Genomic DNA, 27,526 nt, shown 5'->3' with positions numbered 1-27,526 from the left:
GGAAAGAAAAATCTCAAAATAAGGAGAATCGGTGCAAGTTGGTGGCTTTTTGGTTTAGTTATATAATGTGCATGGAGACGACCAGTTTCAGCCAAGATCAAGAAATGGGAACCGGATTTACCTTTCCACCTGTAACAACCAAAAAATGGACAAAATATAGAGAACTATGTATACTTCTGCAAAATATCAGGCATCAGATGAAGGACAGTGAATAATGAGAAAAGGGAAACAAATGAGGTGAGTTCTATAATTGCCCAAGCTGGTTGCCTTGAGTTTCCAGGCTATGCCTCCAGGAAAGGGGACCACGCAGAGCCTGGCGGACTCCCAGAGCTGGAGGTATGGAGTGAGACTACCAGTTACAGTAAAGAGTACTAGAGAGGAGGGAGTCGGTCAGAGAGAACCCAAAGCTTTGCAGACGATACCCCTCGAGAATGCAGTCGACTAATAATCAGTGCATGCACGTGAAAGGAACTAACGAAGGCCATGGAAAAGGAAGCTATCTGAAAGGATTAGAGGTGACAGTGTTGATGTTCACGCAGGGTCAGGAATAGCTTCCACCACCAAGTTTGGAAAGCACAACATCATGGTAAATTACAAAGAAGGATCTTGCCTCGGTTTTGGGGACAACTAGCCTCAGGCCGATAACTGTTCTGATCCCACATTACGAATCTTCAAAGCAAATCTCAAAAGAATCAAAGTGTTTTCAAGTAATTTAACTACATTAGCTCAAGAATAATTATATGTATACAAAGATACCCAGCACTCAACAAGGTAAAATTCACAATGCTGACAGCCAATAAAAAAAATTACTAGGCATGAAAGGCTGCAGAAAAATGACACGTAACGAAGAAAAGGCAATCGAAATTAACCCAAAAGCTGGCACAGAGGTCAGAAGTAGCAATCAATAATATTAAAAGTTACTATCATGCATTTCATAAGTTCAAAAAGTTAAGATACGGAAAAAACAAACAAAAACCCAGATTAAACTTCTAGATAAGAAAACTATATTGTATACAATAAAAAATAGCCAGATGGGATTAATGGCAGATTAAAATATATCATGACACATCATAATCAAACTTTTCCTGACCTCATCAGTTATATTGCATATGATGAGGGTGCTGGGCTAGGTTATGTCTAAAGGCCTTCTAGTTTCTGAGCTTCCCTGATTTCAACTATGCTATGAATGGCCGCCACCCCAAGTTCATCGACTCAAGTCAGTCCTTGCAACTTGGAGCTCCTGACCCCTCTGTGGAAAAAATGTCTATTGTGCTGAGAGGGTTCTGTTGGAGACAGTTACCCTGTGACCCTTTATCCTTCAAGATGGAACGGACCAAGGTTGAACCTGTGAATAACAGTGCTCAGAGCACTTCTCCAGATTTCTCTCTTAGGGGCTCAGTCCTCAGTGCCCCCCAAGCCGACTGTCTGTCTGTGGCCTTCTGCAGGCTGCGAGGCAAGACCTACCCGAGGCGGAACGGCCTGCAGGGCGGTGATGTAGTTCTCCAGAGCCAGGCGGCGGCGGTCATTGAGCATGGCTTCCACTCTGGCCATGTGTGTCTCCACCAACTGCTGTCTCTCGTTGGCTGCTTCTTGCTCCAGAGATTCCACTTTCTCCTGGAAATGCTGCCATTGCAAACACACGCTCATGTCACTCGGGAACCGAACAAGGAGGATGGGGCAGCAAATTCGGGTCTTTTAAAAGGGATACCAAATTTCGTTTTAACCAACGATCTCACAGTCATTCCAACAGTGTGACTAACTCACCATGTTGTATGGGTTACCGCTCTCGCTTGCACTCCATCCTCAAACTCAATTTCTTATTGTAAATCATTATTATACACGGCCCCTGAAAACTGATTTGACTGACCATAATGTAGGATGAATTTATGTGCTCTTGAAACTCTAAATTGCATCGCATGTTAAAAAAAAAAAAAAATTCCCCTCCTACTCAAAGTTTTTTAATTTAAGAAAATGACCACGATAATCTCATCTTTACTTAAGGTAATTCTGAGAGGAGCTCCAGGCAAAATTCTAATTATCACATAATTTTTTTTTTTGCTAGAGGAAGAAACGGCAGAAGATTATGGCAACCAAAAAAAGATATATTATCGAGAGCAGACTGCAAGTAACACTATGAGTTTCAAGGAAATGAATTATAAGTTGAGCTAATTAGGAGCAAATAATAAGACAGAGTTTAAGCAACTCTATTACTAGACAATGATTAGCAATAGTCCAAGTTGATGAGAGCATGAACTATCACACATGAGGCTCCAGCGAACGATGGGAAAGTTGTAGGCACTCAACAAACAGGCTGCTGGCATGTGCGGCTGGGCAGAGAATGGGCTCAGGTTTTTACCTGAATCACTGCTTTTTTGTCAGCTTTAGGCAAGTTCTTTGCTTGACGTTCTGCTTCTTCCCATTCCCTCATGACCTACAAAGTAAGAAAACATTTAAATTTAAAATCATCAGTTTTCTTTTCAAATATAGATTTAATGACAGGTTATGTTTTCCCTCTAGTTTGGACATTTTAAACAATGATCATGTTCTAGTCTTATCTCTATTTGACCTCACACTAAGCTGTAATCTATCATAGTAGCACAGTGAACAAAAATGTTTGTATATTTTCCAAAGTTGATCTTTTTTCTTTTCCTGACAAATGGATAGAAGTCCTTTTCTTGGATGTGCACAGATGTTGATGATTCATAAAAGGCATCTATTTCCTGAACAAGGTTTTCCAACATTAAGTTGAACACTTTGGTTTTAGTCTTTTGTGAAAGCAAGTTATAAAATTTCAAAATGCCTATTTTTCAAATGGGATGGCTGGGAAAAAGCATATATAACATTTTGCGCCTGTGTACACATGCCGTGAACATAATGCCAAGAAGACATTCATGCCAGAGGAAGGAAAAGGAGACTTTAGGAAGAAGACCTGTGTCCAGAAATCCTGAGATCCACCCCACCGAAGACCTGATGGGTGATCAGAGCCCTTCGCTTGCCAACCCACATCATAAATGGTGAAGAATGTCGTAAATCTCCCCAGAAATTCCAAGAGTACACATTATAATGTTGTGAATGTAGCAAAAAGTATTCTTGGCAAGCAACACTGATTTAATGACCAGGCTAATCCATTTCATAGGAAAAAAATGTCCTCCTCTCATCTCGAATGTTCGTTCACCCAGGATTTCCTCAGTACAAGTTCACCAATTCATCTGAATGCAAAGAGAAAATTACAGTCTACAGTTGTGCACGCTGTTGGGGGGAAAAATGTGTTTGAGCCTTACCACCTACGGATGCCTTTTCCTTTTCAAGTGTATTACTCGCTGTCAAGTAGCCTTTTATTATTATTATTTTTAAAACACAATTCATATCTGAGCTAGGTAAAGTAAAGAACAGAAAGATGGAGTAAGCAAAAGACTGGTCTGTTGACAGATGTTTTCTTGCATTCTTTGTGGAATTCCAAACCATGGGACAACTTGATTTCTGTACTATAAGAGCCTATTATTTAGAGGTGTTTATCCCTAAAGAATTGATTTTTTCTGATGTCCATCAAGATGGCAAAAAAAAGAGGCTAAAATAAATATTGATAGGGAAATTCTATAAGATAACACCACATCGAATCACCACATGGGTTTTTAATTAGATACTTTATTGTTTATTAGCATTAATTTGTTGTGTTAAGATACAAGACAAGTTTCCCTATGTTGTTTTCATTAAATTATGGAGAAAACTGGATGGAATAAATTCTCTACTATAGTTGATGAGCATACTAAAAAAATGACCTAAAAAGTTCACAGTAAAATTGGGAAAAATACCCCACTGCTATGAGCAAGAACAGAACACAGAAGAAAAGAAACATATTGTCACAGATGCCTTGGTGTCTCCTAGAATTAATGGAGGGCACCTGTGGGGAGGGGACTCCTGAAGACTACCAGTGCTTTATGAGTGAGATAAGCCATGCAATAAAAATATATCGATTTCTTGCTTCGAGAATGTTCACAGTGGTGGTTTATCCTACCATGAATTCTTCAGGCAGGAACCTCAAAATAAGTTTGAGAAATCAAATATTTTACTGGAATGTGAATAATTGATTTCCCAGCTTATATTTATATTTCTATCATCTCACTTTGGATATTTAGAACCTGAACTTTCAGCTTTGAGCAGGGAAATTCATAGAATAATTGAGGACATTAATTTAGCCAATCAACTGAAAATAAGCATCCTTATAGAAATGAAATAAAATTTTGATTTTCAGAGAAATTTAATAATGTCTCACACCATCACGAACAAAACAATTCTCCTACATCATGACACCAGGTCCGCTTACTAAGAGATAAACTCATACTGTAGGCTTAGCATCTCCCTCTGAACAACGACTTCCGCCCAGGTACACAGGTAAGAGACAACGTAACTGCTGACTTGCCAAATATCACATCCTGTATCACATGTTTTACAAAATCCATCGCATTTAAGTGATTCCTTACAACAGCCTGTAAAATTAGGCACAGCCCTCCCTATTTTTGGACATGGTTAAATAATACGCTCAAGGTCATGCAGGAAAAAAAAAAAAAAAGCGGAGAAGGAAGGATATATACCAAGATCTCTGTGACTCTAAAGACCACGGTTTTGTCCCCTGTGGCCCAACTAGACATCATAAAATGGCACATCTAGCAGGTGAGCTCTTTTTATTTATACTTGGTAACAGGAAAAAGGGCTATTCCTAAGATATTGATGCTTATCTTAGAAATAAATTTAGAGAAACTGTTTGACATCTTATATTTGCTAGATACTATTTATAACACATAGCAACAGAAATCTACCAGTTTAGAGCTATCATGAGCCACAACAACATAAGAAAACACCTCTCCAATCCTATATTTCTAAGAAAATAACCAAAACTGAAATAAAAAAATAATAATTAAAAAAACTAAATTTCTTTAATTAAAAATTCTCAAGATCTGGACTTTGTGGTTGCTCCATAGAGTCTTTTGAAGCAATTTTCCACTACATGCACAAAAGTATCAGTATCATCTGGATTTATGGATCTTCAAAGACTTGGCAGTTTCGTGCAGAGAAAATGATAACTAATATGTAGAGATTTAAGAGGCAGGCAAGTTCAAAGTCAAACAGTCCCCAGAATTCAGTGCCATAGATTATGAAGATAAACACTGATCTCAGGCATCTCACTTTCTTATAGCCACTGGAATCTAGCAGATGGCAGCAGCTCTGCTCCAGGATAAGTTATATCTTAAAGGATATCTCGGATATAGCCAATGACTAAAAGATGAAGAGATTCTATCAAAACCTATATGAACTAAGTCATAGGTTAAACAGGAATGCTAAAATAAAATACTATTCTAGGAGAGATCAATAATATCTGAAATGAGTTGAGTATTTGAAATCAGGCATCTTAATAGGATCAAAACAATCAAAATTCCCTGGGAAAAACAATTCAGGATTTAAGTGAGTTAAAGAAAGAAAAGCAGCGTACTTAGGTAACTTATATAAACTTACAGGGACTAAAAGTTTACAATCCAGCTGAAGAGAGAAGACACATATCAAAAATCGCTAATAAAACTGGGGAGCAAACATGGAGAGTTGAATGAAAAGTAAGAGCAATGGCTGCTTGTCCCATTTTGAGGACTACGTGGGGTAGAAGGAATGGGTGAGATCTGCCAACGTGAGGAAGAATGGCAGGGCATTTCTGGAAGCCAGTGCTTGGAGCAGCAGGAAGCCTGAGATGGGCTGAGCAGAGAGGCCAGATGAGAAGAGCAGTTCTATCCTGCCAGTACTATGGCGAGAGCAGTTGAGGTAAAGAGGAAGCAGGAGTTGGGGTGTAGGAAGTTGGGGTGTGGGAGGAGGCACTGGAAACACCAAGCTGAGAATTCAGTATTTATTTTTGTTATTGCTCTTTTTTGAGGACTTCGCTGATACAGATTTTGAGGGCAGTGGGAAGCCTCTGAGAGCTTCAGAAACAAGAAATGATAAGCCACTCTCTTGAACTACTGTTACGTTACCTATCATGTCTGGGACTAGATGAAATGATCATTATGGTCCACTTTAGTTTTAAGTTTCTATAGTCCAAATAAATTAGCTTTGTACGAACTAAGAGTTTCAAAGTTACAATAACCAGGTATTTAATGTAAAAATATTCTTCGTTTTTCCTAAATAACATTTTAAGGGATTTCAAATGACAACATGATGGTTATAGGTACTACATATACAGAGTAATAAAACCACTGAGAATTTTGTAGACATAGTTGAATTTGAGTAAACAAAATCCCAGTATATTTATTATATATCGATCTTTCTTAGGTGGCATGTTCAAGGATGATGCAAAAATACCCCAGATCAGCACCCTACGGCAAACATTTCAAATTAAGACTCCATGTCTTTAAGGATAAAATTAAAGACTCCCAGCCAACCATAGACATTCAGCTGCCATCTGACCTCTGCAGAGACTCCGAGGCAGAGGTAGGGCTGAAGCATGGAAGAGTCACATTTACCTGGGACATTCTCTCTCGGTGCTTGGCCTCCAGCCTCTCTTTGGCCTTTTGGAAATGGGCATGTTCATTCTCATCTCCTGGGGTCTCGAGATACTTGTCAACAGCATCAGGGGTGCTGGCTGCTGTTGTAGGAACTATAAAGTAGAAAGGAAAGAGGTTTGAGAAACAAAATATCCAATCGTTTCTAAGAAAACCATACTTTCGTTCATTCCAGAACAAAGAATTTAGTAAAGAAGCACACATAAGATGTTAATGCTGTTTAAGAGAATATTATGAGACAGTTTGTGGCACGGTAAAAATGGGTTTCAACTCTTTCAAGTACAAGGTGAAGGAAAATCTTGAAAACAGTTCATTTCGTGATTACAGCATTATATTTAAAACTATTTGCAAAACAAGCAGATATAAAGACAGTTGGTATTTAACACAGACATGTGCTTTGCTAGATTAACCTTTGTAATCTTAAAACTAAATGATGGTATCATCAATACCACATCTTAAAATTCCTACAGAAACCAAAGAAATCTCAAAATTAGCCCAATGCAGAATAACAACACCTCAGAGTAAAGGTTAAATCCTACACTATGTATTTCAGTGTAGGATTTGATTACAAAGCCATCTTTTGTGAGAAAATATTTGACACACTACCAGAACACTCATGAACGTCAATAAATGTATTTTTGAAATCAGAAAAGGACCTTTCTACATTCACAAATTTGGCAATAGTCAACTGATTCATTAAACTAGTTGTCAAGAAGAAAGTGATTTCAATTTTGAATTCCACTAATACTGGTGAGTAATATTACTGAATTTCAACATACACTGTTATATCACGTGGAAACATAAATACCCATAAAATTGAGTGTACTGTAAAAGGAAAATGTCTTAACTTGCGAGTCGAGTCAATTATAATGCCTATACAGTTTTCCAAAAGATCGGTAATGACTAGTGAGAATTCAGAGCATTTATGAGCTTATTTTTTTAAAAAATGAAAAGAAAAAAAGATTTTGATTTAAAGAAGAAACCATGTCAGCCAGAAAAAAGTGAAATTGGGTGTTTGCACTATGTTCTCAGGTCAAATCAATTTATGTGTTCTATTCAAAAGATAATTCAAATATCACCAATGTTCTAAATATTCCCCTTCACTAATCTTCTCAAATTATATTTGAGATATAATATCCCAAAGAGGACTTGAATGATAAGAATTTATGGCTACGTCATTTTGAAACTAAACTCTAAGATAAATGTCTTCAAGAAAACAACTGGAATGTTAATAATCCAGTGGCCCTGAGATTTGAACCAAAACCAGAGGCTTTTTTGTTACATAATTAAATACCATCCTTAACTTTAAAGAGAAACATTCGTTCTGATTTCTTCCCTTCTACTTCAAACATTGTTTCCTCCCGAGCATCAGGGGATTTTGAGTCGATTTGTCTGGGAATGGCACAGGGCAGACATGCTGAAAAAACACCTGCCCCCAGTTTCTGGGTGAGAGTATTTCGGTGGCAAAAGGAAAGAAGAAGGGGAGAATGGGAGCTTTGCTATAAAGGGCGCACCTTGATTGCAGTCTTTCTTACACTCGCGCCCAGGGCAGGGGACTCGAGGACTCTATGTTTCAGTTTCCTCATCTATCACGCCCCTGAACCAGGGACGCTGGGAAAATGAGAAGCCACACCATGCATTCATCACCCTGCCGAGAGGGGGGCGCACGGGCGCTCATTCGTGTTAGGGCCCTTCCTCCCTCCTTTGCTTATTACACCCCAGTTCTAATCGTAGAGCTCATGCTAACCATAGAAAAATAAGCTGCTTTTATTTCAAATCCACTGAAGGTAAATTATACACAGGATCAAGAAGTACCATCTACAGAAAAAGATGGATTTTTCTTAAAAATCTTCAGTATAACATGATTAAAAGGCTGATGTTATTGAAAATGAGTCCTTGATTAAGACTGAAAAATAATTTAAAATCCTTTTTGTAAAAAATAAAAAATCAAAGATAAATGCTTTTCTGCATAAGCTTAAGCCAGTCGCTTTGCAAATATTTTTAAATTAATCATTTCCCGACTCGAAATGGAAATGGTAGTTAGCATTTAAATTTGGTTCCCATGGTTTTAGTCATTTTCTCATCATTACTGGTACAGCTCAAATGAGAGCAAGTTAAAGTTCTTTTAAAGGCGTAGCACGATCCGGTAGAATGAGAAAATTAGGCAAACTCTGTTTTACATTTTGAATAAATGAAAAAGTATAAAAATGTTTGGGGCTATATTCCCTGATCAGGAGAGCCACTGGCTATAACCTCCAAACCACACCATGACACTACGTTAGTAAAAGTGGCATTATAAAAGTTGCTATATAAGTAAAAAGGTTCTCCAGCTCGGTTTGCCAATATTGTCTACTATTATATAAGGAGGTAACCACTAAAATGTGAGTCTCATTAGTCTGTAATTTCAGCAGCCTAAATTGAAATACGTTTTATAATACAAAAACTAAAAGAATAATATAGAGATGAGCGTGTGAGGTACATTTAACAAGATTAAGACTGTTTCAAATATTAAACTGTTTTTAGACACATAGAACTAAATACAAAGACTGTGTTACATTTTTATTACATTGAATCAAGAAATAATTTCTCTTCAAGCAAATCCTGGTTAGTGACTTGTTACTTCCTTCAGTTGAGGACTTTAATTCAAACTTTTAATCACTCATGCTAACACTCCATCTCAATTAGTGTGAGTGAAATTTTCCTATACTCACACCAACCAGCAAACCAGAGCTCTGTCCAGTAAAGAATAATGATGATACATCTTGATATTTTTAAATGAAGTTAGAATTTCATTATCACTACCCTGCAGTTGGTGAAGAAGAAGAGGACACCATTTTAAAGAGGAGTGTTTACCGAGAGCTCATCTTCTATTTCTCTAATATTCCTACATCCCAAAAGACATTGTCATACCAGGACTGGCTGCTCTTCTGTGATAAAGTCCATGGCAGGCCAGAGACATAGTAACAGAAATGGTGACAGGGACAGGAAAATCTGTGCCCTGTCTCTTCCCTTTCAAGGTGCTTCTTTTTGGAAAAGAAGAGGCTTGAGAAATATCCAGGGGACATAGGAACAGGGCGCTGTGTCTCATAGTTCGCTTAAAACACTGCTCACTTTAACCACTTAGAAAGTGGAAAAAAACTGATCTTATTTGTTTACTTATTTTTTTAAGCTACCACAAACTAGTTTATACTGTTCAGACACCTCTGAGTTCACTTAGGTACTGTGATATGAGCTCAGATTTCCAAGCTGGCCAAATAATAAAGCCTCCATTCATTAGCGTCTACTGTGCTGGGCACTTTACATGTGTTCTCATTCAAGATGTGGGGAGAATAAAAAATGACCCTATTGAATATACTGCACAGAGGAGAAATACTATCATTTAACATATATGCCCAGATGCGCACGAATAAATCTGAATTTTGGATTAAATAAACCATGAAAAAGCTATAAAGTTAATATTTAGAGAAGTAAAGGGCTAACCCATTGACATGTCTGGAGCACTGGAAAGGGTTTGTTTTGGTTAATGAACAACAAGAATTGGCCCAAAGTATGTTTTGCTGTATCAACTGTCGGCCTATTTTCTATCAAACAGCTGTTCCTGCCTGGCGGGCTATCTGGTAAATGACCTCCAACCAGTGTTCAGAAGCGGGATTATGAAACGGGTCACACGAAAGATCCCATAGATCCTGAATCTGTATAATCTTTTAGCCCCACGCCCCTGCTCCAACATGCTCATCCATACCTTCTGCAAGCAAGCTTGCTGGATATAGTCACTTTTCCCCAGAAAACTAGACTTAAAACTCAAGATCTTTAGCTGTAAGTTTTGACCTCTAGCTGCCAAATCATAAGCAGCAAGTGTTTTTAACTTTTGAATGACCTTCATATCAATTTAGTCTCTTAACAGCCTTTTATAGTATAGTACGATATGTACTTTTTAATACCGAGCACGGGAGTCTACACGAAATACTCAATGAAAAAAATACAACAGAAAAGCGGTTCTAATTTATAACCCGTTACTGCTTCGAGGTAAATATCCTGCTTCCAAAAGCTCGGTGGCATTCTGGATGAGTGATGCCTTTGATATAAGCCTCATCCCCTTTTCTTTTTGCAACCCTGGGAGCTCAGAGGTATCTAAGAAGCTGAGACAGGGCCTCAGACGTAGACTGTGCTGCGTTGAAAGTGCCTGCTCATTCTTTATTCCTTCATTCAAAAAATATTGCATCTTCTACGCTGAGAGGCAAATCAAATGGGAGAAACTGATGAGCAAACAAAGGTCCTTGTTCTTGTCGAATTATGTTCTAGAGAGAGAAACAACCACCTCAAAAAAAAAAAACCCCAAAATCACATTGTTAAAATGTGATTTGTATTATGGAGAAAAAGAAAAATAGAGCAGGGCTGAGAAGAATCAGGGGTGCTGGGGGAAAGGGTTTTGGGGGGACAGGGGGAGACCACAGCAGTAAATAGGTGGCCAAGCTGGGTCTACCTGAGAAGGTGATATTTACACAAGGAGCCGAGGTCCCACTTTCTAGTTACCTGCTGGAAAAACATGGCAGGCAGATGAAGAAACTAACAAAAAGTCACTAAGAGGTGAGTGTGTCTGGAAAATTCCGGGATGAGCAAGGTCGATGTGGCCAGGGCTAAAGAAGCAAGAGAGAGAGTAGAAAGAGGCAGAATAAAAACAGGTGTGGGTCATGTAGGGCCTGAAGCCACCGTCGGGCTGTGAGGAGCCCGGGTGGGTTGTTTTGAGGGGGAAAATGTGATGTGATCACTCTGTCGGCTAAGGGACCAAGCAGAAGGAAGGAGATCTTTAAAGAGTAAAACATAAAGATGACGTGGCTTGGAAAGGTAGCAGGGAGGTGGTGAGGGGTTCTCATGGAAGGGGAAGGACCCCTTTCCTCACCCCCACTCCCCCCCACACAGGAAAGATCAAATTTGTTTCTCTCTCTAACCACAAAACACTGCCACCTAAACTACAGACGAGCAAACGCTAAGGGAGGGACTCTTTTCACATGTGTGAGGGTTCATTTCAGGTTTTAAAATGATGCGTCAAGGCTGGTCACAAGACTTCCACTTCACATTGTAATGTCTTTTCTGTGTACCTGCCAGAGGTCTATTGTTTTTTTGGGGGGTGGGGTGGGGAAAAGATCTGCTTCTAGCTTATTAATGAACCCTAGTGTTGTACCCAAAGTTCCTGTCCCCAAATACGCCACCATCCTCAGGGACACAATGCCGAGGAAACATTTCCGTCCTTGTGTTTCCCCTGGGAAAACTTGGTAATTATAGGGAAAGTTACTTCAAAACAGGGTGAAAACTGGTATAGATCCTTCAGAATGAGGTAGAAACCATTCCTCTTGCCCACTAGGAGGACCTCTGTATCAGACACACCATCCGATTTAACCGTACAGGCACCAAATACTCCTTTTAGTTCTGATTTCATAATTGCTGCATGGTACTCCATTTCATATTCATACTAAAGGCAGCAAGAATGTGGGGAAAAACCAGAGACGTCATAAAAAGTTGCCCCAATCATTCTGATATTTGTTTGTTTCTTCAACCTCTAGGGTGACACATAATTTTACAGCTGTAATGGGCTCAGAATGAAAAAACAGAAATAATTCCACTTTCAAACAATAATAACTGTGACCACCTATACCAGACTACGGGGCAAATGTTTTCCTTGACAGGGGCCCATAAATGGCATTTAGTCAATCTACTAACATTCGATTCTAACGAGAAAATTTGATTAGTCGCCTTTTGTCAGCAGGAAGGCAATTTATTTCTACAGCATTGACAACAGAAGATGAAAGTAAATTAAGACCTATATAAGTCACTGCCTTATCACTGAAAATGCTATTTTATACAGAGCTAGCAATACTGTCACTTGAAATGGCTATGATTTACATGAGAGGTGGCAGTGAGGATAATTTATATGCAGACAGGATAATTTATATATAGGTAAAATACAAACCTATAAAGAAGGATTTTATGTGAAAATTTAATCTCAAAACATGGCAGAGCTTTGCAGACTGCCACCTCAGCTTAAAAAAAAAAAAAAAAAAAAAGGCTTCATTTCTCTAATTCTAAAACAGCTAAAATCCCTAACACATGCTAAACTCAAATATTTATCACCCCTACTGAGTCCGAGTTAGAGGAACTATTTATAAAGCGGGGGAAAAAAACATTTGTGATCCTTAAATGTGGTACCAGACTCTCTCTAAAGACAAAAAAAAAAAAAAGAACAAAAGCACTTCTCCCTGACATGCCCTTGCATCGCACTTTTTTTACAGCCAGTGCAATCACAGTTGGCAGACTATCGATGCATTGCGTAGACACAAGGTGATAAAAATGTAATCTGTGCTGCGTTTACTCTAGTCAAGCGACATTTCTTTTTTATGTCTTATGGACATGTACTGACACGAGAATTTTCTCAAATACGTGAAATGAGTGTGAAAGAATGAATGCCTATGTTATTTTAATTAATATCTACATCCTACTTAACGCCGTGCACCAAAATTTAAAAGCGCCCTTGAGTCTCAATCTAAAAAATATGCGAAGCAAAAGCGATAATAACTGGCACCCAGAATTTCTTAACCTTCGGTTATTGTTTTTTTTTCCAATTTGTTGGAAATAATTTTCAACTTCGTTAACAGCAGATCATAAAGGAATGACCTGTCGCAGTTGCTTCACACTCAGAAGATGAGTTTAAAAAGCCAAGATCTTCAATATTGTCCACTTTCACAGCAATTGTAGCAGTGAAAGCCAGATGAAATTGTTAACCTCTATGGAGAGGTCTTAAGGATAAAACTGATTTCATTTTATTCCAGCTTTCCACATCGAGCTGTCCCTATACTTGTATATTTTGCTTTATATTGTCATTTAATTCCATCACATATTTGGGTCTCATCCCATCAACGAAACTGCCAGGTTATTAAAAGCAGGGTGTTTGGTTTACTTTGCTGGTGTTCCTCAAAATACCTAGCTCATCACCAGCACATCCTGGGCTCAAAAGTAACAGCTTTATTAAACCAGGGATTGGCCTGCTGTCTCTTTTTGTAAATAACGTTTCATTGGACACAGCTGTATCTATTCACTTATCTATTGTCTGTGGCTGCTTTCAATCTATAATTGTCGAGCTGAGTACTTATGACAGAGACCATATGGCCTACAACAACCTAAAATTCTGTCTGGCCTTTTACAGGAAAGTTTGGTGACACTTTATTCAATTACTCTTCTTTGGAAATAGCTAAAGAATAGAGAACGCAATAATGAGCATTTTTTACTGTTCTGAGTAAATAAACTTTTTTTTTTTAAATTTTTAAATGCTGGTTTGCTAAGCAGATCAATTATTTTCAATATTAGGGTTTTACTACGACAGCTTGAAGGAACAGGCCTTTTTTTTTTTTTTTTAAAATATGCTAATCGGTTCTGGATACCAAAGATGTAACTGCTCATACTTGTTGACCTAATAGATTTCACTGGCACTGATGGGACCTGTAATTTAATATGCCACTACATCTTTTGATGCTTTTAATTGTTTTTAATACTAGTTGGCAGTTTCATTAAAATATCACAGTTCCATTAGCATTAGGGAAAGTGGTAATGGGAACTAATAGTTGCTATTTCACAATCGGAAGAATAAGTACAGCTTAAGAACAATATATAGATTAAGAACAATGGTTCAAGTCTGGCCGAAGACAAAATGGCCTTGATGTTGTGACAGGATAAACAGCTCTGGGGCGAAGGTGGCACGTGCCACTCAAAGGCCGCATAGTGAGTTATGTACAGTTTGCAAACTGTGCACTTCTGAGGCCTTAGAACTTGAGGATGCTGGTTTGGCCTGATTTGATATGTTCCAATTTTTCTTATATCCTCTGGAAGTAGACTAGTATATTCTTTTATACATGGGCCATTTAGATATGAGAAGAAATCACTCTTCGCCTCTTTCCCCGTCTGACAGAAACCCTACGGCCATAAACTTGATCCCAAGATCCATCCCACACGCCAAGTAACCTGTGTGTCAAGGCTCTGTGTCATCTCTACAGATGGTCGTCCTCTAGCATATGCTGGGATTCTGGGAAATAAGGATGACGCAGAGAGAGAGAGGAGGATGAAGTGGTGCATGGTGAACATGCATTTCCAACCCAGGGTTTGCTAGTTTAGTCCCTGCTTCTCTAGTAAGAGCGGAAAAACTGAGACATCTAACTAAAATACTACAGTCAGAACAGCAACTTCTACCTAACTTGCAAATATCCAGAGCTAGGACAGTGGTCTAACAAATTCAATTTCATAAACATCTGTTGAGAACTGGAGGCTTCAGACATTCTAACACTTAACATGCCTTCAAGTCTCTGGAGAGCAGACCTGTTTAGAGCAGCCTAGTTCTATCTCTGAATCAGATGTGGGCTCACCACCACCCTAGATGGGAGGTTCTTATCGGGGGGTGATTTTATTACCTGCAGGGCACAACTGTCGAAGTCTAAAGATGTTTTTAATGATCACAGTTGGGGTTACCAGCGTCTAGTGGGTAGAGGGGTGCTGCTAAATATTCTCCATGTACAGGAGAGCCTGCCCAGCAATGAACTATCTGGCCCAAGATGTCAATAGCATCAAAGACAAGAGACCTTGGCGTAGATACTGTTTGCATCAAAAGTCACTGCAAGGAAAAGAGCCAAATGGGTAATTTGTCATTCTCTTTGGTGTGACCTCTTGGTGCAGTCAGCTGACTAAAAATCGACATGATGCTCCCTGAGATGAAGTGACATGAAGTAGTCAGTTTGTTTACCTTTTGAGATGCAATCTGACGGGGCGAATGCTAGGGAAAAAAACGATCATACTCTCCGTTTGAAATGTAAACTGATTAATAAATATTAATGTAGGTAATGTTACTGTTCACAAAATTTGCACTGGGCAGATCAAATGTGACACTTTTGCACTGTCCTAAGACCAAATGGGCAGACACTAAAGTAATGTCAAGAACGACTCAGGTTTCACAAGCTTCTTTATCCCAAATGGGTTATCCATAAGTTTATGACAAAAATGAAAGCTCTTAGCCTCATGTCACTATCCTTTCTGTTGATAGCTTGGATTTCTATCTTTGATAAACACAAAATAAAAAAATAAATAAATCAGTGTCCCTTAATATTGGAATGCTCGAAATCTGTTTTTATGACAACTATTTAAAATCTAGAAATGCCCAATTATAATTAGTCTTGACAGGAAAATTACTGTGTTTATGAATGTAGAGTATCACACATTTCTTCATATGAACCACCTCGTAATCGGTTTAACTAAAGAGCCTTTCGCTCTCATTTCACATTTATTATTTCACTGGAAGCAACTGAGACCGAGAAACCTGTAAAAACAACCATCTCTGGGAAAAGAGATATCTTCCAATCAGCCTTCAGTCGGTGAGGGAGCCAAGTATAAGTTGCCGGCTCAAAGGGGCCCGCTCACCTCTCCAGTTGGGCTCACTTTCTCCAACTCCAGGCTGCTATCTGCATTTGACCTCCAGATGACCATGACTTTTTTGATTCAAATGTGCAGCTTTGCTATAAATAAGACAGCAGAGCCGCACAGGCTATAAATAACTAGAAATTATATGCTTTCCCAGTCTGTTTGTACTACCACTGCAAAACCCTTCACTTGCTGTGATTGAATAGTCTCTGTAGGTAGATAAGAAAATTTAACTGCCAAAGTCATACTTCACTCTCCTAGAATGAAAAGGTATCAGGATTCCAAACACAAGACCTGCAGACAGAGAACAGTCACTGGGAAAGAGAAAATTACAAAAGATTTTCAATGTCTCTTTGGAAGAGGTAAGGACGCAAGTACCTCATGAAAATAAGTTTATGAAATGATGATGTTCATTTCCATTAATTAATAAAAATGAGAAAACACGATTGTTTTACATGCTAAAATGGCAAAATAAAGTAAAAATAATTGTTGTTTTGTAAAAGGGTAGGAAAGACATTTTAATTTATGGATGTGTGCTATATTCATGGCATTTAGAAAATATGTTTTTAATAATCGCCTATTTCTACCAGCTTCTGGATTCTAAAAATGTGCTTCTGAACCTCAAGTGTAATTTTTCTAATCTAGAAAACAATGTCAGAACCAAATACTTGGCCACTTGGACTATGGAGCATGGCCACAGTATCATTTGATTTCAAACGTGGTCCTGCCATGCATGTCTGATGGCTGGAGATAAAGCACTACTAAACTCTTTAAGCTTCATTTTCTCATGTGTGCAAAGGAAATGAGGAAAACGCCCACCAAGTGTTCCTTGGAGAAATAAATGATCCATGAAAATGCCTGGTAAAATGCAATACACGATGCAGATCAATGTATTATCAATCTTACAGTGTAATATCTAGATTTTTTCCTAATCCTCTATATGTCTACTTACCTGCCATACTTCCCATGTTCTTAAAAAGAATGCTTTTTCACAATCATAGGAAATATGTTTATTGTGGTAGTAACAACCACATCCTTCAAAAGTTATATGTAATTTGAATACATTTAAATCTAGTGGAAGCCATTAAAAAACTTTACGGTCTACGATAAAATCTTTTGTAAATTACATGATTCTCCAACTAAAATTGATCTTAAAAATAAGATAATTGGTTTTATCAATTTTGAGACTAAGTTTTTTAGAATACAGATAATATATGCTAATTTTCATTGTATCTAAGCTACATCTGAAATTGTGTCCCTTCTCCTAGCAACCACGAGCATTGACAGCATATGTCATCACTAACCTAATACTGCATAAATCTATTTCTGGATATAATCCAAATATAAAAATGAGACATTTTTGACACCATGTTTTTAAATCAAGCTAGAATGATACACCAATTGAACATCATCACAAAGCACAGGCCTTGTAAGGGAGGTTGACAGAACATTTCTTAATAGGAAGCTCTTTTTCTCTTAATGATAAAATGAGAAATTTGGCACCTCTGTCCCACTAGTTGTGCATTCAGGGAGAGGAAGAAGAGATAGTTTTTCACTTCCTAAGTATAACAGCTGTCTTAAAACACATACAATTGAAGCCAGTGCATACACATTAGCCCCTGTAGTTAGTACAATGCATGCAAAATTAAATATTGTTCTGGGGAACAAGTCACTCATAAACATGGCCTTTTGTTAAATCATGGCATCTTGTCAGCTTTAGGAAATAAAACAGAGATGCCAAATAAAACACAATAGTAATGCTGTATATAAGACATTTTGCAGAATCCTAAATAAAAAAGAAATATTAGATATAGAAGCAACTTAGTCGATGCCCTTAACTCGACATCTGAAGTTTTCCAGCAAAATTAGACATGACGACAAGGAAGACAATGAAAATAAACATCTTATTAAAAGACAGGTGTTCAAGAAACAGAACCATGCAAAGAGAGAGGGCAATGATGCTGGAGTTATAATCCGGCCATGCAATGTACTCCTCCGTCCCACCTCCCCTCCCCTGAAATAAATTACAACATACGTTTAACAGGATCTTGGGGGAGAGGTTCCTGGGTGGTCTTGAGTAAACTTTGGGACACTATGGAGAAAATAAAAGAACATAACTAAAAACAAAAACAGAAACATGGGAATGAAGGCTGAAACTCACTCAAAGAATTCCACCGACCAAATAAAAAAACAAAATCATTGAATTAAAAACAAAAACTAAACAGATAACCTAGGTTTTTTGGCCCCAGAGTGGAACCAAAGTAAAGATATAAACATATTTCCACAAAGACATCTTCGAATGCTGGGTATTTTGTCTGTGGCAGTACAGGTCCCCTGTTGAAGCATTTCTTGCTCCTATGCTCCCACCACCAATTCCCACTGATCCACCCTTCCCAGCATCTCCATCATTTCACCTGTTCACAGGGCAGCCTCCAGCTATCAGCTCCGGCTACAGCTGAGGCTTTACTTTCCACTCGTCTGACCACCTTTCTAGCTGATCTTCAGCCTCTCCTGTTTGCTTTCTTGATAGATTACTATGTAACCCACTTCCCTAAAACTAAGAACTGCCTGTCTTATCCGTCATATCTTGTGGGGAGCACCTACCTTTTGCAAATCTCTCAGGAAAATGTGTGCCATCCAGGGCACCTTCAGAAGCTCCAACTGACCTGTGGTACCTGCTGCTTGCTCCCAGTCTGAGTCAAATCAAATTGACCAAATGAAGAGGGTGTGCGTAGGAGCTGTCATAAGGTATTTTGGGGAGGGATAATTTCTAACTCTTGAGGCATATCAATCACTGATGATAAGTTTTAAAAACCCTCTTTCTTATATATTATATACATACATATTTATTACTCCAAAAAATTAAATCCATCTCAAGGGGAAGGGAGAAAAAAGCTGGAAATCTGCCAGAAAATCTCCCCCAGCGGCTAAACCAGTTATAATCACTAACAAAAGCCCTTTGTTCCAGAGGCTCCAGGCAACAGAATCCCCCATTGTGTCCCCTGTTACCTGACCTAATTAACTTCTTTGTTTGAAAGGGAAGAAAGGAGTCTTTTGAGCTAGAAGGTGCAATCATCCAATCCTAGCCAGGATAGATGCCCTTGGGGTTACCCGTTCTTACACCTGTTCACACAGGACAGAAGTGGAGTCATCTCTCACAAAAGAGACCAACAGGAACTATTCCATCAGATTCCACTCAGATACTGGGCTTCACAACAGCTGGTCTTATTGGTGCAGGTCCTGTTGTTGTTAGCTTAATCCTATGATCCCACTGGAGAACCATTTATATAATCCCTAAGAATCCCAAGCAGGAAATGGTGACTGCCGCCTTCACAAAACATGGGATAAAAGGCAGGACCGTCCCTTTCCCCCCCCAAAAAACCAAAAAACAAAAAAGGTATACAATTATTGAATTCAAGTTGAATAATTATTTTTTGAATAGTTAAAACTTCCTACTCATGAACAAAAAGTAAGTATAATTGGGAATTTCATGTGGAAGACTGTGAAGAACAAAAGTCCCATATGTCTGGTGTATTACTTCCTGAGAACTACCTTCGTGGAAGAAGTTTCAACTCACATTTAAGTCACCCAGACTTCATCTGTTTCTCTCTCAGAGTTATGAAAAGCTTCAAGTTCAAGAGAAAAGGCTTTGAAAATTATACTCCCTGAGCCTTCTGTCACTGGAAATTTCTAACGTTGAGTTTTCTTCTAATTCTAAGAGAAGACATGAAAACTTGGCATTGCAACTGTCCACGTGTGAGCTCAGGGGCCACAGCGACATGTCTACCCCCCTGGCATTGGAAGTGCAGGTGTCCAATTCGGTCACATTCCCTCGCCACCACAAGTCTCATGTTATGAGATAACTTAAAGGTTCTCATCACAGCAAATATGCCTTACCCATCCATGCAACCGAAGCGTCATCAGCCTGGCTTCCAGTGGTAACCCTTATTTGCACATGGAGTGCACAAGCATGGACCCAAACACACATGTACACGGACAAACACATATGTACACATTTGCAGAAAACAGCTCAGAAGACAAAAGAGCCACTCCAGCTGGGCTTAAAGGGAAGCACTCCAAGGTCCCCAGAGACTGCAAGCCATATGCACCACAGCTAGTAAGAGAACACACCCATGGCCATGCTCTACTAGAGAGAGAGAGAGACGAGATGTGTGCCCATGATCGAACATACTGGAGGAGATGCCCGGCAATCAGAGAGGCTGACAGACACAGGGTTAGTGGTAGCAACAGACTCAGCCCCGAGAATCAGGAAAACCAATCTGTTACAGGGAGCATAGTCAGTGGCGAGAAAGATGAAAGGTGGCCAGGCTTGAGGAAGGTCCACTTACTGACGCTGCCACACACGGCCATGCAGTACTCCTCTGTGTCAAAGTTGTTTCGGTTGCCGCCACATCCGCCGTAAAAGAACGGGGCGCACTTCCCTTCAGTCACATCAAAGTACCAGCGGGAGATCATTGCTCGGCATGGCCCCGTCTCGGCTTGTTCAGAGCACACCTCTAATCAGAGGAGATGTGGGGAACCACATTTAGCATGAAAAGGTACCGGCTTGCTGTTCACGTACACACGTTTACTTTCCTAACGCATCGGTCTTCCCAGTGTGACTTATGCTGGGTTTATTAGGCAGCATCTGCCAAACACTCACAGAGGAATTTAATGAACTAGCAGGACATCAAGATTACCTTAGGAACAAAGCAGTGCATTCACATCTGGTTTCATGAGTGTAGCTCTTGGTAGTAATAAAAGGATTCTAGCTAGAGGTGAACAGATCTTTTAGCTGCTTTTAGATTAATAGTAAATGTCTCAAAGTGTCTGCACATCAAAACATTTCTTCGCTATAAAAAAAAACCAAACATTTCTTTTAAAATAACTTTGAATTAATTTTAAAGATTAAAGGATTGTGTTTGCTTAGGATGCAAAAACTTAACTCACAAATATCTAATTATCTTTAGTAAGTGCTTGCTTTGACTTGAAATACAAAATAATTACAATATTTTACATGTGATCCAGTTTTCAAAGAGAGCCAGCCTGTCCGCTGTCTTTATTTGAAAGCATTATGTAATATCTGTGAATGTGACTTAAAGTTGATTAAATTATCTCTGATTTAAAAACAATTTTATTTGTATATTTATCTGTCCTTTACATAATAATGTCCCCAAAAATAAAACAGAGTCAACCAACTCTAATTTGTTAATACATATCATGTATTGTTTTACATAAAAACATGCATGTTTACCCGTCAACATGCTTTACCGCCCTCCCCAAGAACAGTTTCATAATCCCTGATTAACCCAAAGTGTTAACCTGTCTAATTCCGTTTTAGCGTGATTAGAATAAGAAATCTACCTCCCATGTATATTCACTTTTGTAAGAAGTAAAACTATTCTCCAGCTGGGTTTGTGCCCTGACCTATGTAGGCTAATGCCTTAGTACCCACAGATGTCTAGCTTATTGTTAGTTTTATTAACACACCAGGGGAAAGCACCCTTCTTCTAAGAGATAAAAGCCATGCAAACCCCAGAGCTTCCAAATATTAGGAATATTCAACAGACTGACCCTAATGAATCATTCACAGACAAAGATCCACAGCGTCGCTGTAAATGAGAACTAGTATTTTACTTCCCTGTACACACCACTCATCGCTCTCTACAACCAAGGCAAAGAGGTGATGGCAAACCCGGAAGCTGCTGCCGTTATGACGGGGGCAGCCAGCACCGAGTGTCGACCTCTCCGCTGGGGGAATGCTCGGCATTAACAGAAGATATCTAAGATAATTCTGGCTCTCTCTTTGGGTGATTTTCAGATGGAACACCTGGCTCCAAGAACATCAGGTTCGATGTCACCCACCTTAAAGTCATTCCATTCAGTTCTGTTGCTTTGAAAGTCCATGCTTGCCAAGCTATGAGTTTTTTGTTTGCTTTCTGCAAAGAATTCTCCAGTACGATGAAAATCTGCCACATGTTGATATAAGTATCCCACCTACCAGGCAATTGATTTATCCTCCTAAGTGAAAGGACTAGCATTCTCACTTAGTTTTCAGGGGTCTGATCACCTCTGAGTTACTGACAAAGCATCTTCCGGGCTGCAGAACTAAAAACCAAGCCCCAGATACAGGGTATCTGCCAACTACAGCCATCGGCTATCCCCACTCCCGGACCTCATCTTCAGTAGTAATAAACACTTACAGGTTGGCTTTTCGTTCCTTCTCTCTCTCTCCCTCACCAATCAGACATGTTCATGTAACGTGCTATTTCTATTTCTAAGACACGACGACACTTTTCATTCGTCTCTTCCTCAGGCTGTACTAATTCCAAAGAGACTACAAGGCAACGATGTCTTCTGAGCCTACACTATGGCTATAGTTGGCCCTGGAGTGACTAGCGGCCACTGCTATCAACGGAGGCACAGAATGAATGACCCTAAGTCACAGGAGCATGGGCAACACAACTCACTGGGCCTCAACAATTCAAGCTGATTCTCATGTTTTATACCTCTTAGCATACCAAATGTGTGTCTTCTGACATTTGTCTGCCTGCCACAGACCTCATAGTAAACGTCATAGCTCTGCAGGGACAGGAAACACATCTCATATCTCCTATGCTCTAAATGAAAGTCGTAGAGTTTCAGGTGGGTGCAAGTTAAGTAACGGTACAGAAGAATGATTATCAAAGGATATAATCCATAATAGATATTCTGCCCTTGTGTAACCCAGTCACAATTTCTTCTGAAATTGGCAAAACCTCCCAGTCCAGAACTTAAATGACATTACAATACATTGACATTTTCCTACATCAAGCGTGAAACATAATGGCACACTCATTTTCTAAATTATATTCATTTTATTTTTCTTCTGTATCATTCTAAATGGCTCTGAAACTCTTTGTTATTGATAATTTGTGGAGCCCCAATCAACAAGAAAAGTATTCAAGATTCGAAATCCATTTACATGCCAATTAAATAAAAAGAAAGAACTACATGAGGTGCCTACAATTCTTGTTGGGAGTCTCCGATAAGAATCTTAATCCATCAATCTAAAAAGGCAAGGAAAAGAGTGATGTAATCTCCATTTGGGGACATTTTGTTGGCTCTCCAGCCATTATCGGGTCTGCTAAACTGACTCAGAATGGACCCAAGTAGTTTCATACTATTTGGACATGGTGGGGAATAGCGATCAATTTCCGGTGTTCACATATAAAATATGTAACATCATATGGTCACAGCTGGTATAATTAGAGTATTATTATAATCTAATGTTAAATACATAACGTATTGGGGAGTAGACATTTGTGAGCCTAGAAGAACAGGTGTGAGACTGTGTCTCTGTCACTTAGGAATCTCTCAAAGACGTCCACCATATCCATCTGGTTCTGATCTGCTGCCCTGGAAGAAGACACCCAGCTGCCCCATGCCAGAGTGAGCTCGGTCAAGCAAGGATGGGTATCTCGTTACAATCCTTCCGATCATCAGCATCATTGGTGAACCATTAACCTGGCATTTCCCATCATTTTCCTTCTGATTCTAACTAGAGCATCACCCTCCTCAAGGAGTAACGCTGAATCCAGACAGGGCTGAGTGGAATGGATCACACTCAGTCTCTCACTCATAACTATATTCCTACTCTACCACAGGGCATGCGTGTTTGATCGCTCTAAATGTTTCTCTAGCCTTTCATCATTTCAGAAAAATTATCTGTATAGTTAAAAAGAGACCCTTTGCTAAGTCTGGGAGAGACTGAGGGGTGAGGATGGAGTAGTACTAGGGAAGTAGCATGCTAATGTTTTTAGAGAGATGTTATTTAGTAGAAAGGAGAAGACCTCCGAAGGTACTTTGGAGTCTGAAGATAACTCACTGAAGAAAGGAACAGCTAGGGCTGAGGAAGGGTTCAGTGATCAGTGTCAGCTTCACAGTTGTGATATTGCGCCATAGATAGGGAATACTGGGCGAAGGCTATCCAGGATATCTTGGTACTGATTCTTTCACTGCATATGAAGCTGTAAGTATCTTCCAAAATATGAAAAAACAAAAAACAAAAAACCCCACATTAAAAAACATAAGAGGAATGCTGGTAGTTCAATTTGCCATAGAATTCTAATCATGTTTCTTTTCTCGAATCTATCATTTCAGAGTAATTCCATCAAAGGGCTGTAAGTCTCAGTTTGAGAAACTTTCCTTTAAATTCCTTTCTAGCAATGGGAAATTACCATTGCCAATCAAGATTCTAAGAAAGCAGAAGAATGTTAAAGCATTGAATCCTGAAACGTATCATTTATAAGCTGCATGACTAAATTCAGAGAAAAAGAAATCTCAAGAGCCTTTAAATACTTATGTTTACATTATTTCCTTTTGAATGGAAAAATTTTTTCCTTCCTATTCTATAGCAATCACTAAAAAAAATGTAGTGTGGAAAACGTGTTTCATATTGATTATTATAACCACTCGGTGGAAAATTATTTATAATTATCATCCACTAAATGTAGAGCATGTAAAATTAGACCTTTTATTACTGTAACCTGAAATAGTTCACCTGAAAATTAAAACTGCATTTTCCTTTTCTCATCTTTAGTCTCTTTTCAAAACCTCCATTCTCTTTTCATGTAAAATAAAGAAGAACACATTTTGAAATCATCTGCTATATTTATTTTTCGAATTCCAATTCACCTTTATATCTATTCAAAGTACATATTACAGATAATAATGTAGGAGAAAATTTTCCCAGAATAGTAGAAGCTGGAATATTTCTGAAAGAGAATGTTTAAAGTTAGCTAGAAAAATAGGCACAGACTTAAATAGACATCTAAGGAATAAAAATTTTTGTTTATTCATATTTAATTCTTAAACTTTTAAGGTCACAGATAGTTTCCTAATAGTCATTTAGCTGAATTCTGCTGGCAGGAAAGGTTAATTTCTTTTTTTTTATAACATCTATACTCACTCTTCAAAACAAAGACCACTTAATAAACTGAAATGCTAGTGTCCACAAAGCAGTATGAAAGTTTTATGTGCTGAAATAAAGGCCGTGTGCATTTTTTTATGCTTGTGAGGAATGCTGGTAGTTCAATTCCCCATAGAATTCTAATCATGTCTCTTTCCTTGAATCGCTTATCATTTCAGAGTAATCCCATCAAAGGGCTGCAAGTCTCAGTTTGAGAAACTTTCCTTTAAATTCCTTTCTAGCAATGGGAAATTGTGAGGTAGACCTTGCTGCGGTTTGAGCTGGTTTCAACACTAAACTCCATTTTCTAAAAATCAATATTCTACAAACACAAGATAGAAGCGGAGCTAGGGCTCTGCATTACATAAATGATTATGTAATTCGCTGTTCGAAAAAATGCTTAACCACAAAAAATTAACTCTGAATGGATTTGAAATTGGAGCAATTTTTTTTTTTAGTGCACAACCAAAGTTAGAATGCTAATTTTACACTATTTTAAAAATTCAGCATAAAGATGGCTGTGAAAAGGGGGAGAAAAATTCTCACTTTCAAACATACAATAATTATAATACCTTCTTAAAAAAGCAAAGTTAACAGATTAGTAAATAATTAGCTTTAAATAAAGCACCAACTGAAGAATAATATTGGAATAAAGTAAAGCCTTTTATTATTTGATTTTTAATAAATGGATTTCTATTACTTGCATATTATAAGAATGCATGTAAAATAAAAGTGTTTATTACGCGGAATGTACGGAGTTTAAATTTACAAATTTTTGAAAATGTAACTACTTGAATAAGCAAACTAACAAATCAAACTAGAGTTATTTATAGAACTAGGACGTCTACGGCCATGCTACCCTGAACAAGCCGGATACCGTCTGATCTCAGAAGCTAAAACAGGGTCAGGCCTGGTTAGTACTTGGATGGGAGACCACTTAGGAAGACCAGGTGCTATAGGTGTAAAAAATAAAAAAATAAGGGATTGCAAGCTGACAAGATCTTTGCAGTCTATGAGGTCAACTATGAGGTTGCCTCGCCCAAATAAATAAATAAATAAATAAATAAATAAATAAAATTATGAAATAGAGCTAGGAATTGTATATTCCAATATTGTAAAATAAAAATTATGTAGCATAATTTCTCCATATGCTGCTAGAATATATGCACAATTAAAGTTCATACACAGTACAAATAGATCTACTTTTCTTGAATTAAAAGTTACATATCTTGCAATTTTAAAATAGAAAGGGTAAATGATAGAAGACAAATATAATTTGACCTCGTAATAAATCAGCTATTTAATATTAACAATAAAATAACAATGACAGACCTATTGAAATCTACTAAGCATGCTTATATTTAATATTTCAAAAAAATGTTGACATATCTGCCTAATCATTCAATCATTAAAAATGAAAATAAATGACTTCAATGCCAGTTATATCAACTTTTAGTTTTTGGCCTGGTTAAGTTATTGCTACAATTCTAAATATTACTATTGGGTGACACTTTATGAGCCCAAGTTATCAGAACCGATTTTCTATTCTGTTAAAGAATAAGTAGAAAAATTGTGTTTTATTCCTATGGAAGAAAAATTTAAAAAGTCAACATGCTAGAAAACTAGCTATTTTTAAAGAATATATTTTTCACAACCATATTATATGCACTTATAGTGAAAAAGAAAATTTATAATGTGCTTACAAATATGAGCCAAGTAGTCATTGAAACACATGTCCAATAGACAATTACTCTGATCAGGGCAATAAATGATCAGATTTTATTACTCATTAATCACATTTTACTAAATTGAGGCACGTAATATTAGGCACGCAAGCTTCAACTAAAGTCTTACGTTAAATCTCATGTAAGCCTCACATACCGGTTGAAATAAATAAACAAGTGATGGGAACAGCTGTGCTGGTAATGAAATCACTGACTCAGTATGAAATGACGGGTGCTAATTTGTCACGGAAGTCTCTAGAAGATATCTGCAGTTGACTTGCCTTTTACTGAATTGTGTTGATTCTCTAAGGCTATCCAATACATCTGTCACTCCAATTACACCTGACCCGATTCTCATATCCCTCCACGATAGGAGATTACTCATAAAACGCCACAGGAAGGAGATGTCTTTCTAAAGAATTTACGCTAATCGGTATTCCTTGGCAAGCATCCACAAAAGGGCACCCCTGTGACTTTTCTTACCTTTGTTTCCTGTTTGTTATGGGAATACTTATTTTTCTCTAAGCGGTGTGGCTAGTTTGAAGCACAATACAATATGACAAGAAGCTCCAAACTCTGGACAAGTCAAGATGTCATGTCCTTTGCTGTAAATAAGAGGAAGTGAGGCGGGGTATGCTGGGAAACTGGTTGTCTACAGAAAACCAAACAAGCAAAAATAACCCTAAGCACCCTGATTTATAGTGTTTGCTGATTTTTGTGAAGTCAATACTTCCAACCACTGGTATTCCAAGCTCCTGATGGCCGTGGGTCACAAAATTTCTCAGTACTTTACTAATCAGTTTTTACCGGCTAGCAGGGTATTGGCTAGCTATACCACATGGATGAGAAGAAATAGA

General features: G+C 38.3%; 1 protein-coding gene and 1 pseudogene across 6 annotated transcripts in view; one reads left to right on the top strand and one right to left on the bottom strand.

Annotated features, from left to right (window-relative positions):
* LOC107498323 (amyloid beta precursor protein) overlaps positions 1–27,526 on the bottom strand; it is a 233,803-nt gene that overhangs the window by 70,914 nt on the left and 135,363 nt on the right. For 2 of the 6 annotated variants that reach the window (XM_016121311.2, XM_016121312.2), the window contains exons 7-11: positions 20,345–20,512; positions 18,031–18,087; positions 6,504–6,637; positions 2,357–2,431; positions 1,465–1,623 (exon numbers count right to left, since the gene is read on the bottom strand). In XM_016121311.2, coding sequence (XP_015976797.1) covers positions 1,465–1,623; positions 2,357–2,431; positions 6,504–6,637; positions 18,031–18,087; positions 20,345–20,512 — 593 coding nt within the window. The remainder of the gene's footprint in view (positions 1–1,464; positions 1,624–2,356; positions 2,432–6,503; positions 6,638–18,030; positions 18,088–20,344; positions 20,513–27,526) is intronic. The other 4 variants (XM_016121315.2, XM_016121313.2, XM_016121317.2 and 1 more) reach the window with 2 other exon arrangements.
* On the top strand, positions 25,788–25,907 carry LOC118601859 (annotated as a pseudogene).

This window comes from Rousettus aegyptiacus, unplaced genomic scaffold, assembly GCF_014176215.1.
Source record: "Rousettus aegyptiacus isolate mRouAeg1 unplaced genomic scaffold, mRouAeg1.p scaffold_m13_p_4, whole genome shotgun sequence".
NCBI lineage: Eukaryota > Metazoa > Chordata > Mammalia > Chiroptera > Pteropodidae > Rousettus > Rousettus aegyptiacus.
Note: the sequence above shows the minus strand (reverse complement) of the source record. Positions and strands in the feature narration are given on the sequence as shown.